Below are 14,528 nucleotides of genomic sequence, written 5' to 3'. Positions count from 1 at the left end.
ACTTTTGTTTTGTTAATAAGGAATTTTAGTAGAATAACATGTACATGTACAGTTAATTATTTAGTTTTATTGCAATGGGTCAGCACATTATTGATTACCTCTGTGAATGGTTGAGCCATCTCGCACACCGTGCTGGCGACCTGTGCCGTGATGCTGAATGATTTGGCCCGTCTCACCTGCTGATGGAACGATCCTATGCTTACATGTGGGCTTGCGCCATTTGGCTGTGTGGGCATTCCCTGCAGAATGTAGTTGAGAAAACTGGGTGGCGTTTGGTGTGTAAATGTTTGAGCCGCCACTTCACTTGCAGTCTGTGCCCTGCAGTTTTTGAAACAAAGAGACGCAGGTGGGCTGGCAGGTGGGCTGGTTATCCTTACGAAAGAGCTGTTTGGCTCAATGAGCCTCTACAGCTAAAATAAGGTCCGAGTCTGAACCTGGAGCCGTGACTTCCCACTTACTTTATTGCCAAGCGTGGCACGCGCACTTCCTGGAACAAACGCCAAAATCCAGTGCCACTGCGGGTGGCACCATCGTTTTTGACAATTGGGGGGCAAATTGTGACGAGAGGGGAAAGAGGCGTGAGGGTCGTGGCGGGGCAATTCAGGGGTCAGAGCTGAAGCAACGCTGCAAGACGTTGGGCAGGTGAAACAATTCGGTGTGTTGCATGTGGGGGGTGGTGGGGGGGGGGGCACACAGTGGCTCATGCGATAAAGCACGAGGCGGCTTCGTTCAGTGAGCAATGCACACAGATCATCAGCTCTGCTCCGTGCTCTTCGTGACGTTAATCACCTACAATAGTGAAACCCAACATCCATTGCCTTTTAATTCCCAGTCCACAAGGATTTTTTTCGTGGGGGGTGGGGGGGGACTGAAATAGAATGGTAGCCTCCCTATGAGCACTGCTCATTATCAAAGTTAAAATCAAACCTTGAAACGCAGAACCGGCGGAGGAGGCATCGATGTAAGGGACGGACTCTTCGGAGAGACGGGGTGATCCGATGGGACCTGGGGGCCCGGGTGGCCCAGGCAGACCCGTCACCCCCCTCTCCCCTGGCAAGCCCACTGCCCCAATGCCCCCCATTGCACCAGGCTGCCCAGGGGGACCAGGAGGACCTGAAAATAAGAGGGGCATCAGTTAATATTTGGGGCAGTACTTTGTGTTGCAAGTAGAGGTTGAGAACTCTGTGAATGGGTAAGTCAATATTACAAAAGAAAACAGGTAGAAACATATTCGGCAGTCAACCCTCCTTGTCATGGAAGACGTAGGTGAATCATAATGAAGTGTGCCCAATCAAGTGCATAAACAAAATAGCGCGAAAAAAAACAACTTTGCCAGCAAGGCATATTAAAGCCCCACACAAACATACATACAGACGTGAATGTAATGACCATTAACAGTGTCCACATAATCATCTTTAAACGTGGATAGGTTATAATAAATACAGAACATTTGAAAGAACTTTAATGACTTTTTTAAATGTCAACATTATTGACTCTTTTCGTTTTGCATGAGTAATTATTACCTTTATTGAGAGCCTGGTCACTGCGTTAAAATCAAGCTGAGTGAAGGAGAATACAGTTACTGCTAAGGTGTGGACATTGTATATGGCATGCAACAAAGATACCATTACACATTTGCATAACAACATCAATTGTCAGATTTCATTATGCCCCATGTGTCAGAGAATGGCCAATGGAAGACATTTCACACCCCCCCCCCACTAAAAAAAACCCTTCAAGTGGCCTTTGTACACTTTACAATGCACTCTGCAATTAAATTGTCAAATGACAAGTCAAGCCGATACTTTCAAAGTCTCACAAGTGGAATTCGGCCAACTCAAAGTGAAAACCCAAATTTAATATTGCATTTTTTTTCTTCACATGCAGGCATTGTGACAGGGACTGAGTCACTTGAGACACGTGGCTTGATCACAGGCGGCCAAAGATTCCAAGAACACAGGATGAGATGTTACTATCCTTTGTGTAAGCACTTCCAAGAGTTCATGAACAGTGAGCCTGGTGAAATTTGAGGAGCGCATCGTCAGTAGTGTACCTTTGGTTCCTAGGGTGTTTCGGCCTTTCACACTATACACCCTCCCCAAAGGCGGCCAGCGACAGGGTGATCAATCCTACGCTTGCGTCCCATTCCCAATTAGTCATATGAGTTGCCTTGTTGTTGATAGCCAACATCCCATGGGACTATGCATGGCAGGGGCGTCCTCCTCCCCGAGTCAAGCATTGTTGACCGCATACCTCCTGGCCCTCTCACTTCGGGGCCCAGCTGGGGTCTTTCCTCTTCATCCAGAGCCACTGACTGCTGCCTTCTGCCGCCTCCAATACAGCTCTGATTTCCGAACGCTGGCTCTGGCCCTCAATTCCCAGGTCTCTAAGCAGTCTGGTTGTAGATGTTGCCACAAAACCTCTGCAGCCCACCTCCACTGGTCGGACTGTGGCCAAAGCCCAGATTCGAACCCAGAGACCTTCGGCGGCGCTGGCTTTCTCAGCGCCTCAAACTCTCAGACACACGACCGACCACCTTAGTGAAAATAAATAAGTGACAAAAAAAACACCCAAAGATATATTTATGCTCCTTACATAGGGGGGGGGGGCAGGAGGGAGGGGGGTGCGTGAAGTGAAATCTGAGATACGATAACATAAACATCGTCTGCTGTTTGATCGCGTCTGCTCGGAATTAACTTCTGATTTGGAAATATTCACGACCACGGGACGAGTCCCTCTGAGAAGCCTCCCTTGTGCTGCCTCAGCAACACAAGAGGGCCAAAATAATAATCTGCACAAGCCAGTCTTGTCAGCGAGCTTTGATGCGTGTAGTTAAGTGTCATTTGAAAGTAACACACAGACATACTGCATGGCAGTACTTCTGGACTACAGTATGAATGTGTAATGTTTACATTTCTGAGATGACACTTAATTCGTGCATTGTTTTATGCTGACCAACGTACACGAGCTTTCATTCACGATAACATTTATTGAGTGCTGCCGAACTAAAATATGTCACTTTGAAATAAGGTGGATGGGACATTGGAACTTTTTCTCATTTTTTTTTTATAAAACATGAGGCAAACACGAAAGTCATCAAGCAAGCTGCCAAGTTTTGTTATAAAGGCTTAAATTGTTTGGTGTCATCTGGTCCAACACCATGTGAGACTAGGCTCTAAGAAAAGCTGTCTCGGGTGTGGACCAATCAATTTCAAGGACAGTGCATACATTATCAGAGTTGTGTTTTTCGTTTGCATTCCGACCGCAGGTATTGTGGTCAATGCAAACATGACTCCTTGTAAAAAAAGGTGTCAGTTTTGTTGCCAGGTAAAAGGGTAAAAAAACCAATTGTCATATTTTGCTACTGGCAAAGGAGGTTCCAATGGTGTTTGGTCGCTTTTTTGTTGTTATTAACAACCTCCAGTTGACAAAACGCACAGGCGGAAGAGCTTTCAGATTATATACTGTAAATGGGTTCATGTGCAGACACATCTTATATAAATATATAACGCGTGCGACGTTTCCTACTGTTAAAGGTTTAAGCTCTGCGGAAAGAGGTGATGCACTTTCAGACTGCCTACTCAACAAGCCAGTCGGTGTGTGGTTTTGTGGCGAACGGAAGTGTAGCGGTTAGCAGGCTGCGTTACGACGATTATCTGGGCCTCCCCTAGGTTGACTCAGCCTCTAATGAGTACCTGGTGCGGTGTGTAAACATCGCTACTAAGGAGACAAAGGCGCCCGGACGTGGTGTTGGCCTTGCTGCCCTCTTACGTGCTCACTAACAGCACTTGCCCCAGCAATCTTTAAAGGCTATATGGGGATCTTAGTCTTTTTTTGTGGTTTTGTGGATGTGTCACGATTTTTGTTGTTGTGAACATTCTACATGCTACAGTGTCGCTGATATTTGTGTTAAACAATACACATTTTAAGATAATTCTATGGTGCGTATCTTACATCATTTTACAAAAATATATAATATTGATGTAATTTTCTCCAAAGTATTCGCATGCAGTTTCAATTGCATTTTCTACGAATAATTATGGATTCTGGAGGTCAAATACCACGGATTGTGTTATAAAAACATTTCAAACATTTTCTCAGCTTGCACCACGTTTCAAACTCTTGAGAGTTCATGATAATTCTGCTCTTCAAAACCTTAGCATTAAATAAACATCGTGCTGCTCTTTGCACAAATCTAAGCTGCATTTTTTTGTATCTTAGTTTAAAGTATGAGACCAAAATGTAACAAATGTACTACCGTCTGTGTCCAGGGAGGGCTAGTGTTTCACCGTAGACTTTTCCCAACATCTGTCTCTCAGCATTTAAAATCTAAACCACATGGCGCACCAGTGACCTACAGCACAAATGAGATTTTGTATTCTATTTGATGGCCCAGCCTGATTTTGTGCAACTATACTTTGAATCAAAGTCTGCTGAAGCCTAATTGTTTTAGGGTAAACGTTGTCTTCATTTTAATAGCAAGCTTTCCTCAACTTCAATTTTAGGAGAAAAAAAATACTTTAATTCAATGGCAACTTACATGAAACCCGTTAGTTTTGGCTTAAATTGGTTGGCTGCTCATCCATCCCAGTGCCATGTGGGTATTACAATATGGAAGGTTTATATGACAACACGAGGTCAATTCTAGGCCCAGGCTTGAGCCTTTGGCAGGCCCAAAAACATACAGTACATTAAACCGAACTGCCGAAAACAAAATGCCTATCTTTGGTTATTCCACAATTTGGAATAGGGTTTGTGAACGATATTATACTTGGCTTTATATGTGGGTGGTCCCACGGCCTAGCACAGGGGTGCCCTCTGCCTCCGCGGGGTTTTTATTGTTACCACGTTGTTCACGTGCTCACAGTGCCAATGTGGGGACTTAGAAAATATGGCATTGAAGCACACTGTACTCTTTTCATACGGCCCTTTGTCATACTGTGCCAGTCATTGGGGTTATTATGACCATACTTTACCACGCTGGTCAGTGGAGGGGAAAGTAAATGTGGGAGAACCGAAAGTAAGACGGTGGGATTTTCTGTGCCGCCCTCTGTTGTCATGTTCACCTTCTGAAGTGCTCGCTCGTCATCGTGGCGTGCGCGATGACACCACACCCACGTTACTTTTCTTTTGTATTGTGCGCGGTGCTTTCAGCACCACAGCGCGTGGATTTGTAACGATTTGTAACGTTTGTTTTCTTTTGTTTGCTGGTGACTTTGTGTATTTCATATTGAAATCGCCTCCAGTGCTTTTGCTGCTGGCCACCAGACCTCTGCCCCCACCACCCTCCACCTATCCTCATCCATGCCCATTTCACAACTTCATGCATGTCCCCCATGCCCCGCTGCCTCTCATCCACGTTGCACCCATCAGACACCCTCACTCACCATCACATTCCACCTTATTCTGCATTACCTACCCCAGCAACATCAACTCCATTCCGAGCCCCTGTCCCTCCATTCATTCCATAACCTTCCTCACTGAACACCATCGGATTGCATCTTAAAGCACCGTGGAACGGACGCTATATAAATGCGAAATAGAACAGAATGCCCCCCAACTCGTCCGAATGTCAGGGCCTTAGCTGAATATGGTGCTCAAATGTGTCATATCCCCCAATGGAGATTGACACAAAACTCTCGACATATGCCCACACGTGAATTCCTCGTGATGCTCTACACTGCTTTCTATAGCTTTGAAGAAAATGGCCATCACACTGATACGTATATTGGACATTAGGTTACATATTTAATTGTGAAAGCAAGTAGGCACTGGTCGCTGCTACATCACTCATCAACTGTTTTATCCCTCGGGAGGGATTTAGCAAAACCTCTCTAATCTTTTAAAATCTAAAGATATTTCATACTCTACCACCCTTCTCCTTCATACCATTTGTCCCTTACTCCTAAAATTCGAATGCGTTCTTCCGTCAAAGGCAGACAATGGAATGTACAGCTTTACGTTGTCCGCGTAATTTGAAAAAACTGAACTCAGTTTGATTTACTTTTCCTGTGGTGGCTGTAAAGGCCCATCCTGGAAAGACAGAGTCTGCCACGGTTGCCCTGAAAATGCGTGTGCAATAATGCCAATTACTTATTGCACTGGCGATAAAAATGCCAATTATTTACCCAGTAAAGCAGCACTGAGTTTGAGACTAATTGTTAATGAGCCTCATGCAATTGGGCTGATTGGCCAATTCCACTCGTGATTGTTGTGAATGTGTTATCCCTGTAACATATAATGGGGATATAACACTCAACACGGCCATCTAATAGTCACCTCTTATCCCAATGCCTGCAAAATCAGGTAGATCCTGGTGGTCGCCAATCTGCCACAGTTGCCCTGAGCTTACCGAGCTCAACCCTGTTTAGCTGTTTAGCTTCTGAGAACTGATGACATTCAGGGCACATTTAGGATGATTTGGTCATACGTGTCAGTGTTGTGCTATTTTGTCAATCTCCGAAATCAGTATGACACGACTCATAGTGTTGTATTCTTAGGTTTTTTCGGTAAAGTCACGTAGGTAAAACATTAAAATTAATTAAAGTAAAATAAAATAAAAATCACGACGTTTCGGAGGCAACACAAGCCTCCGAAACGTCGTGATTTTTATTTTATTTTACTTTCATTAATTTTAATGTTTTACCTACGTGACTTTACCAAAAATACCTAAGAATATGAATCCTTGCAGTCACGAAAGCTTCAAATCTAGAATCATAGTGTTGTACTGATTCAGGAAAGTGTAAAGTACCCCTCAGTTTCAACGAAGAACCTTAAGGAATTTACAGATTCCCACGGGTTCAAAGATAACTGGTTTAATGCAGAAGGAGCATGTCTTATTTAATAAACGAATGCACACTGTTTGCGTAATCGCAACCACAGTTATGGAAAGTATTTCGTAATTAAATAGCGTAAAAAATATTTTGCCTAACCTGTTTGGTTATAATGAATTTTCTGTTCTGACATTAATCTCATCTCTGTAATGAGTGAATGAATGTACAGCACTGTAAATGTGTACTGTCGCCTGTATATGATACAGCAATTCATATCATCGCACATTCTAAACGTACTTTCTACGAAAACATCTCCTCTTGTTGATGCCACCATCTCCAGCACAGAAATCGCATTTTACAAAATGCCGTATCTTTCGTAAGAACTAATAACTGACTAAATCTCATAGGTATCTACACATTTCTAATTAATATTTTTTAGTTACCAGGTCAATTGTGCTTGAAAAGTAAGAGAAGCACATCCACGAGACCTATCCCAGTGGCATAGGTGCACGAAATATAAGGTACATAACCTACAGCGCGGGGGTGGTGGAGCGGTGCTGTACTGGCTAGCGCATTACGTCTTCTTGTTCTTTCGGTAAAGTCACGTAGAAGGGAAGTAATAAAATAATAAAAATAAAACATAATAAAAATAATTCTCGGAGGGATTGATTTTTATTATTTTATTACTTCCCTTCTACGTGACTTTACCGAAAGAACCAAGAAGATGAATCCCTGCAGTCACGAAAGCTTTAAATCGAAATTTAGCGCATTACGAATTTGGCGTGCCGATTTCGGTTCATGGTCAAGGCGAACATCAGCGGCGAGTGAAATTTGAACCACCGGTCCTGGGCCTCCACCGTCAGGTGACCCATACTGCCCACCATGGTGATGTACGGTCACACATCCTCCGTGCCTTGGGAAGTCGATCTACACCTAGCAGGGGATTGACAACGGGCTTCGATTACACTGGTCAAAAAAAAAAACATTTTTTTCTGGCCTGGACTTTTGCAGCGGTTTTAGACTAATTTCAGGGTGCTGATTCCAAATCTGATCTCAGATTTGCTCTATCACATCTCATTTTTATGCTATCGGCATACCCCATTTTCATTGATTTTATCCAAAATTAACTCTGTCACTTATGATTGCAAATTGTTGCGAGTCAGTGACTGCTTTAGTGTTAAAATATGGTGCTGTATTTTTAGGATAGTGTGTTTATAATATCATTTTATGTAGATATCCACATTTATTGAATATTTTTCTTCTGCAGTTTTTATTGAAAATGCAATATTTGATATCTCAAAAACCTGATGTGATAGACAAAAACTGATGCCAGATTTGGAATCAGAACCCCAAAATTACCTTAGAACCGTTGGAATACCTTATGCCAAAAAGAGTGTGTTGACCAGTGTTATTTATTCTTACAGTTTCGATTTAAAGCTTTCGTGACTGCAGGGATTCATCTTCTTGGTTCTTTCGGTAAAGTCACGTAGAAGGGAAGTAATAAAATAATAAAAATAAAACATAACAAAATAATTTTATTGTGTTTTATTTTTATTATTAATATAATTTTATTGTGTTTTATTTTTATTATTTTAATACTTCCCTTCTACGTGACTTTACCGAAAGAACCAAGAAGATATTCTTACAGTGTGCGGGGTAGTGGCATTATTCTTGTCGGTGCTCAACAACCATCTGTGAAAGCGCGTAAACACAGCAAATGGTACATCCTTGAAATGCTGCTGGGAGCACCAACCTGGCAGCCCAACGGGACCCGGGGGGCCATCAATCCCTCCGATTCCTGGGAGGCCGGGGCGACCAGGCGGACCAGGAAAGCCGGGTATGCCTGGGTTTCCTTCAGAAGCACGCACGCAACAACGCCAGGGCACGCACGCAGCCATCCGCAACCACAAACACACCGGCGTGAGACATTGAACCACGGGCAAACACAAGGATTCACCGTTCGGCCTTGAAGACGACATTATCCACTTCTCTTTATAATTCACCACACATTCCGGAATGCTGCCCTGGAGTAATTGGTCGGCACACTGGAATTGCAACGCAGAGGGCGCCGGTTCCATCTCACGGCGCGGCAGTTGTATCAATGGGGGTATTTTAACCTCGGCTTCTCTTCTAGATAGACTGAGGAAACGAACCATAAAGTTAAATAAATAAAAATTATTCTGCTAACAGCTCTCTTTTGCAAACCCCTCAACAAGAATGAATGCCCAAATTTCCATCTGACCACTCTTAATTATTTCCAAAGCGGTGCATGACCACTTCCCAAAATGTAAATGGGGCACGTGGTGGTGAGATGTTGACTATCTCGCCTGGTATACAGGAGGTCGCGGGTTCGAACCCGACCCTGACGCCTGCTGTATATTTGGAGTTTGCGGTGTCTCCCTCCCCGTGGTGGCGTGGATTTTTCCCCGGGTCCTCCGGTTTCTCCGTCCATATTTAGAATCAACATGCGTTGTGAGAGTATTTGGCTGCTATACATTTCCACATGATAAGCCACTTCGTTGAGCTATCATTTGTGGCCAGATCGCTTCTGCAAAATAGCTAGAAAGCTCAGTGGACCTTGCCTGGTAAAATAAAAAAAAGTTTAGTTTTAGTCACGTCTGTTTGCATTTAATTTACTGACATGTGCGTCCACTAGGGGTGCAAGATGCACACGAAAGGCACAGCATGGCCCAGTGCTGCAATGCCACCAGCCCAGACAAGACAGGTCGGGCCGCTAAGGCGTCGTTCATTCAGTGCTTGCGGTTCGATTCCGTGATTCATTTTACTTTTGTTTACATCGTGATAAACGCAGTGCCGACAAACATGAATGGAAAATCATACACATCATCATCATCAGTTCGTGCGTGTAATCGTGAGCCAGGGAATCAATTTCAATTAGAATAAATGCGTCATCACTTCCCCCACAATGCAAAGTATACGACGCGAGCCCAGTTGTGAGCTGCGCTATGACTACTGCGTCTATCCATTACCTGCCGTGCCAGATGGAGTTAATTCCTGTTCATACTCTTAGTTCTTTCGGTAAAGTCACGTAGGTAAAAAATGAAATAAAAAGTAATACAAAATAAAATAATAATATAATAATAAATAAATAACATTGCAATAATGAATAAAAATTTTTTATTTCATTTTTACCTACGTGACTTTACCGAAAGAACTAAGAGTATGAATCCTTGCAGTCACGAAAGCTTCAAATCTAGAATTAATTCCTGTTGATCGTTTATTCAGACCTAGCCGTCATCATCATGATGCCATCATCAGATAGTCCATCCACTTCCAGATGACGGCTCGCACGCAACATGACAGTCACAGGGGTTGTTTTGACCATCATTGAACACGCTGGCCACTGCGGTTTGATCAAGGTGGTGGGCACAAGCTGTCTCGCCACTCGCGTAACGAGCTACTTACTCGAAGCCCCTCACAGCTTCTCCTTCGCCACGTCAAGGCAGTGACACATCCAGCAAGTGTAATACTGTAAATAGAACCATGAAGTGTGCAGTGCTGTCTTCGTAATCTAGACACATACCGTATCTCTGCTTTCAGTTACACGTCAATAATCCTGGCATGTAACTGCATGGCTAGAATTGCCCACACTTGCACTTTTCTTTCGAGAGCACAAGCATCAAAATGTAAAGTAAAACATTATTCATATTGTGTTGTTTGTATGCAAGTCTGATCATCAACATGCATTCGTTAATTTGCACAACAAAGGAGCTGAACCTAAGCTTTGAAATAGATTCCTTTCTTTATGACAATTACTCTTTATCTTACTTTAATGCTATTGCTGTTTTGTGTGAATGTTGATCCTGCCACGACCGTGCATGGCCATTTCCCAAAATGTGCTACCTGTGATATGCGCTGTTTTTTTCAGGTAAATAATAAATTGTGTTTATAACAATGATGTCTGGAGAAATAACTACTTGGACTGATCTAAAGCGATAATGAAGCAGTTCATGGGAATGTCACTGCTCATTGTTTCCTAAACTAAATGAATCAAGAATAGGGGGGGGGGGTATATTCATTACTCAAACTACCATGCAATGCAAGTGAATTGTAATTTCTACAGTGGATACAGCTTGTGTGTACTTTACATGAAAAGCTTGCTTATTTCCTGAACCATCGTGATTTTGTTATTATTTAAATACGTTTTTATTTTAAATTATATTACAGATAAAGGTGCGGTCCTGCAATGTCCCCTCTCACACCGCTGCTAGAGGAAGAACTTCCTCCAAGAGGTGGAGGCTCTTACAGACAGCTGCTCTCAAACACGGGGGCTATTTTGGCCTCCTCTTTCATGCTGTCCAGACGTCTTGGAGGAGCTGTGACTACTCCCATCTTAAAACATATCGTCTTAAGTCATACTCCTTGGTTATTTCGATAAAGTCACGCCTGATGACGACCGCTTGTGTTGCGATCGAAACGTCGTGATTTGTTTGATTTAGTTTTATTTCTAACCACGTGTCTTTACCGCAATAACCAAAGAGTATGGATTCCTGCAGTCACGAAAGCTTCAAATCGTCTTAAGTCAGTTTATTCTGTTTAGCTTCTCCTATCATGGCCTTATTCTTACAAGGCGCCTTGAGACATTGGTAGAAGGCGCCTTACAAATAAATGTAAATTATTATTGTTATAACCCACACGTCACCCCACCACGCACGCCTTGCCGATGAGAACGGTGGCGTAAGAAACGTCGCCCATTGTTTCCGCTGGCGCGAGAGGGACCAAGAATTGGCGACCTCGATTGCAAGCGCAGTAAGTTTGTGCTGGACAAAGTTCCAGCTCATATCGAGCCCACGATAGCGTTACAAAGTGACTTAAGAATTGACCACCCAAGCGCCGGAAATTCTATTCCGTATGAACTTTGTTTTACTGGTTCACGTTACCCATCCAATTTGTAAACTGTTTACGTTTAAATCTGTTGTGCAGATAACAGTGAAGATTGATTGCTAAATCGAGTAAATACAATGACGACGCCGCGAGAGAGATTGGCCGTGGCATCGCAGGGCATTGGCACGGCGGAGGGGAGCGTCATCCAGCAGTGGATAGATTACAGCTGATTAATCATTTTCGTCAGTTAAGAAAAATTAGACGTTGAAAAAACACTGCAATTAGCCAGGGGAAAAAAAAGTGCGCGTGTAATTTCATACTACGGGACATGATGTCTACGATGTTAGCAGTCATTGTAAATTTGCATCGCATTGTATGAAATAGACGTGCGCTTACATTTGTTTATGTTATTTTTATTTTATTCTGTTTTATTTTTATTATTTTATTATTTCATTTCTACGTAACTTTACCGAAAGAACCAAGAAAATAGACGTGCGCTTCTTCAATTGCAAAATCGCTGCCGCGTCCCTCCGTTGCCACGGGGAAAGGGATGCACTCGCGTTTCGACCGGATTCAGACAACTGCTTGCGGCTCCGTTCACGCCTCGAGGCGAACTGGACGATCAGGAATGACAAGGGGAGGCGGCTAATTGAGCAGCTATTATGTACAGGGGGAACACTCGCGATAATGATGCACAGGGCTTTAAAATGAAACGATATTAGTTGGCGATGCTCCTGCACCAAATAATAATTCCTGCAGTCACGAAAGTTCTAAAATTAAGATTGATGCTCCTGCTGCTACTGCTGCTGAATTGGCAGTGGTGCACAATTAACACCGTGGCTTTAAAAAATAAAATAACAACATCGGCGACGGGAAAATAAATATGCGACGTTGATATCGACGAAGGTGTGATTGTTCGGTACCGTACACCGCATTTAATGCCCAGGTTTTGACGGTCGGCAAAATGTTATGATTTGAATGTTTCTCCCACAGTACGACTGATCAATAAGCAGCAGGTTTTAAAGTTGCCTTCCTATTAAAGTGGTTCAGGGGAGACCTTTTAAGGTTTGGTGTAAAAAAAAAATCTGCGGCCTGGAATATGAAAATGTTCCAACACACACGGTGAGTGATTTGTAAAACATGTGTACATTGAATTTGTCTTTTTAAAGTTGTGCTAGAAAGGTGGACTGCGCACTGTGCGTAATGTGCAGCCATGAAAATGTTAATCACGTGTTGGTGATAATTAAATATGTAGATATAAAACAATTCTAACATCTGCATAAAAATCTTCACCATGACGGTCGCATTTTAGCCCATATATGCAGTCGAACGTAATAAAGCGGAACCGCGTTGACATTCGAGGGCAACCTGAAATTAAAAAAAATAACAATCATTTGTATATTTTCACCTGTAAGAACTTTGTTAATGAGCTGCTCGTACACACAGAAAATGGAATGTAAAAAAATATATTCGATTTTGTAATGCTTGCATTGTAGTAACTGATGATTAATAAATGAAATTGCGTTTTCAACTACTCAATGATTTCCTGCTCAAATGAACATTGAGGCAGTGCTCGATCAACTATTTACATCCCCTCATGCCTACGGCAGTGAGGACTTTAGCCATAGACCAACTACCGTTGACTTCCCTACAAAGTGGTACTAATTTTATGGACCCCTGGACGAATAATGGGCTGAATCAACGCCCAACCACGAGTCCAACTCAAAACCTTAAGATTGCGAGCCACTCCATCGCTGAGCCACCGTAACATGATATGTTCATAATATGTGCGCCAGACATACGAGGGCGTTTCAATAAATGAATGTGCTCGTTGAAAAATAACTCGTCACTCCGTGACACAATTAGAACCAAAGTGCTAAGCCAAGCTGATGCTTCAACTCCAGCCAATGTGGCTCGTGTTGAGAGGCTGACTTTCGATGACAGGCGAGTGGGAATTAAGCGCATATCAGTGGTCACAGGGATAAGTGTGGGAACGGCTCATTCAATAATCCACGTCAAGTTGAATTTTCAAAAATATGTGGCCCGCTGGCTGCCAAATGTGTTAACAGAAGACTGCTAAGCTCGACTCTCTCCTTCTGATGGGTATTTTGTTATGTTCTCGCAATCTCAGTGGAGCTGTTCCACTGGCTGTGAACGGTTCCCATCGTTTATAAATATTTAGGCCTCGGTTTGTGAGAGTTCGGATGACTGCATCGAGCTCCACTTAAGTCAAGTGCCTTTTCATAGTTTTTTTTTATAATCTTAATGGTAGCATGCACGTGATCACTGGTAGAGAAACCTTTCCTAAACCCAGCTTGCTCAGGTGGTTGGTTGCAATCTAAATATTCCTTTACTTTTGTTTTTCCAATGATCACTGTGAACATTTTATGTAAGTGCAATAAGAGGCCAAATGGGTCTGTCATTCTTCAAGCCCGTTTCGTCTGCCCTCTTCAACAGCAGACTGATTGAGTCAGCGTTCAATTGACAGGAGGTGTTTTGTTTCTGAGAATATGTTTAATAAATGGGTCAACTCATTATGATCCCACAATTGCTTCTCCTTCTTTGACGATGCGCACATTTATGCCACAGGTCCAGAACGTTTTCCCCTTTTTACGTACTGCGAGATCAAAATGTTGACAATAGCTAAGCTAATAAGACGTAGATGAGAGCCTTGCGACTCATCTGTGAAAATGTTGCGGCTAGTGGGAAGCCGTTGCGCAGACGATAGAAGTTTTCTGCAAACTCTACAGCTTGGGCAGATACTAATTATAGGTGTCACGGGGGAATAGGGCCATGGATAGGAAGAGTTCTCCCATACTACTTAGGACTACAGCCCTTTCAGAGCATTACCACACCCCTGCCTTGAGTCATTCTTGTCAATAATTGTAAATGCCAAAAAAATTGCAATCT

General features: G+C 43.0%; 1 protein-coding gene across 3 annotated transcripts in view; it reads right to left on the bottom strand.

Annotated features, from left to right (window-relative positions):
* The window catches only part of LOC133348417 (collagen alpha-1(XXVI) chain-like), a 118,227-nt gene that overhangs the window by 23,083 nt on the left and 80,616 nt on the right, over nt 1-14,528 (bottom strand). For all 3 annotated transcript variants that reach the window (XM_061561211.1, XM_061561212.1, XM_061561213.1), the window contains 2 exons: nt 8,527-8,625; nt 928-1,113 (listed from right to left, as the gene is read on the bottom strand). In XM_061561211.1, coding sequence (XP_061417195.1) covers nt 928-1,113; nt 8,527-8,625 — 285 coding nt within the window. The remainder of the gene's footprint in view (nt 1-927; nt 1,114-8,526; nt 8,626-14,528) is intronic.

This window comes from Lethenteron reissneri, chromosome 27 (assembly GCF_015708825.2).
Source record: "Lethenteron reissneri isolate LAM-NWPU_2019-01 chromosome 27, ASM1570882v1, whole genome shotgun sequence".
Classification (NCBI taxonomy): Eukaryota; Metazoa; Chordata; class Hyperoartia; order Petromyzontiformes; family Petromyzontidae; genus Lethenteron; species Lethenteron reissneri.
This window is presented reverse-complemented; position numbering and strand designations above follow the sequence as displayed.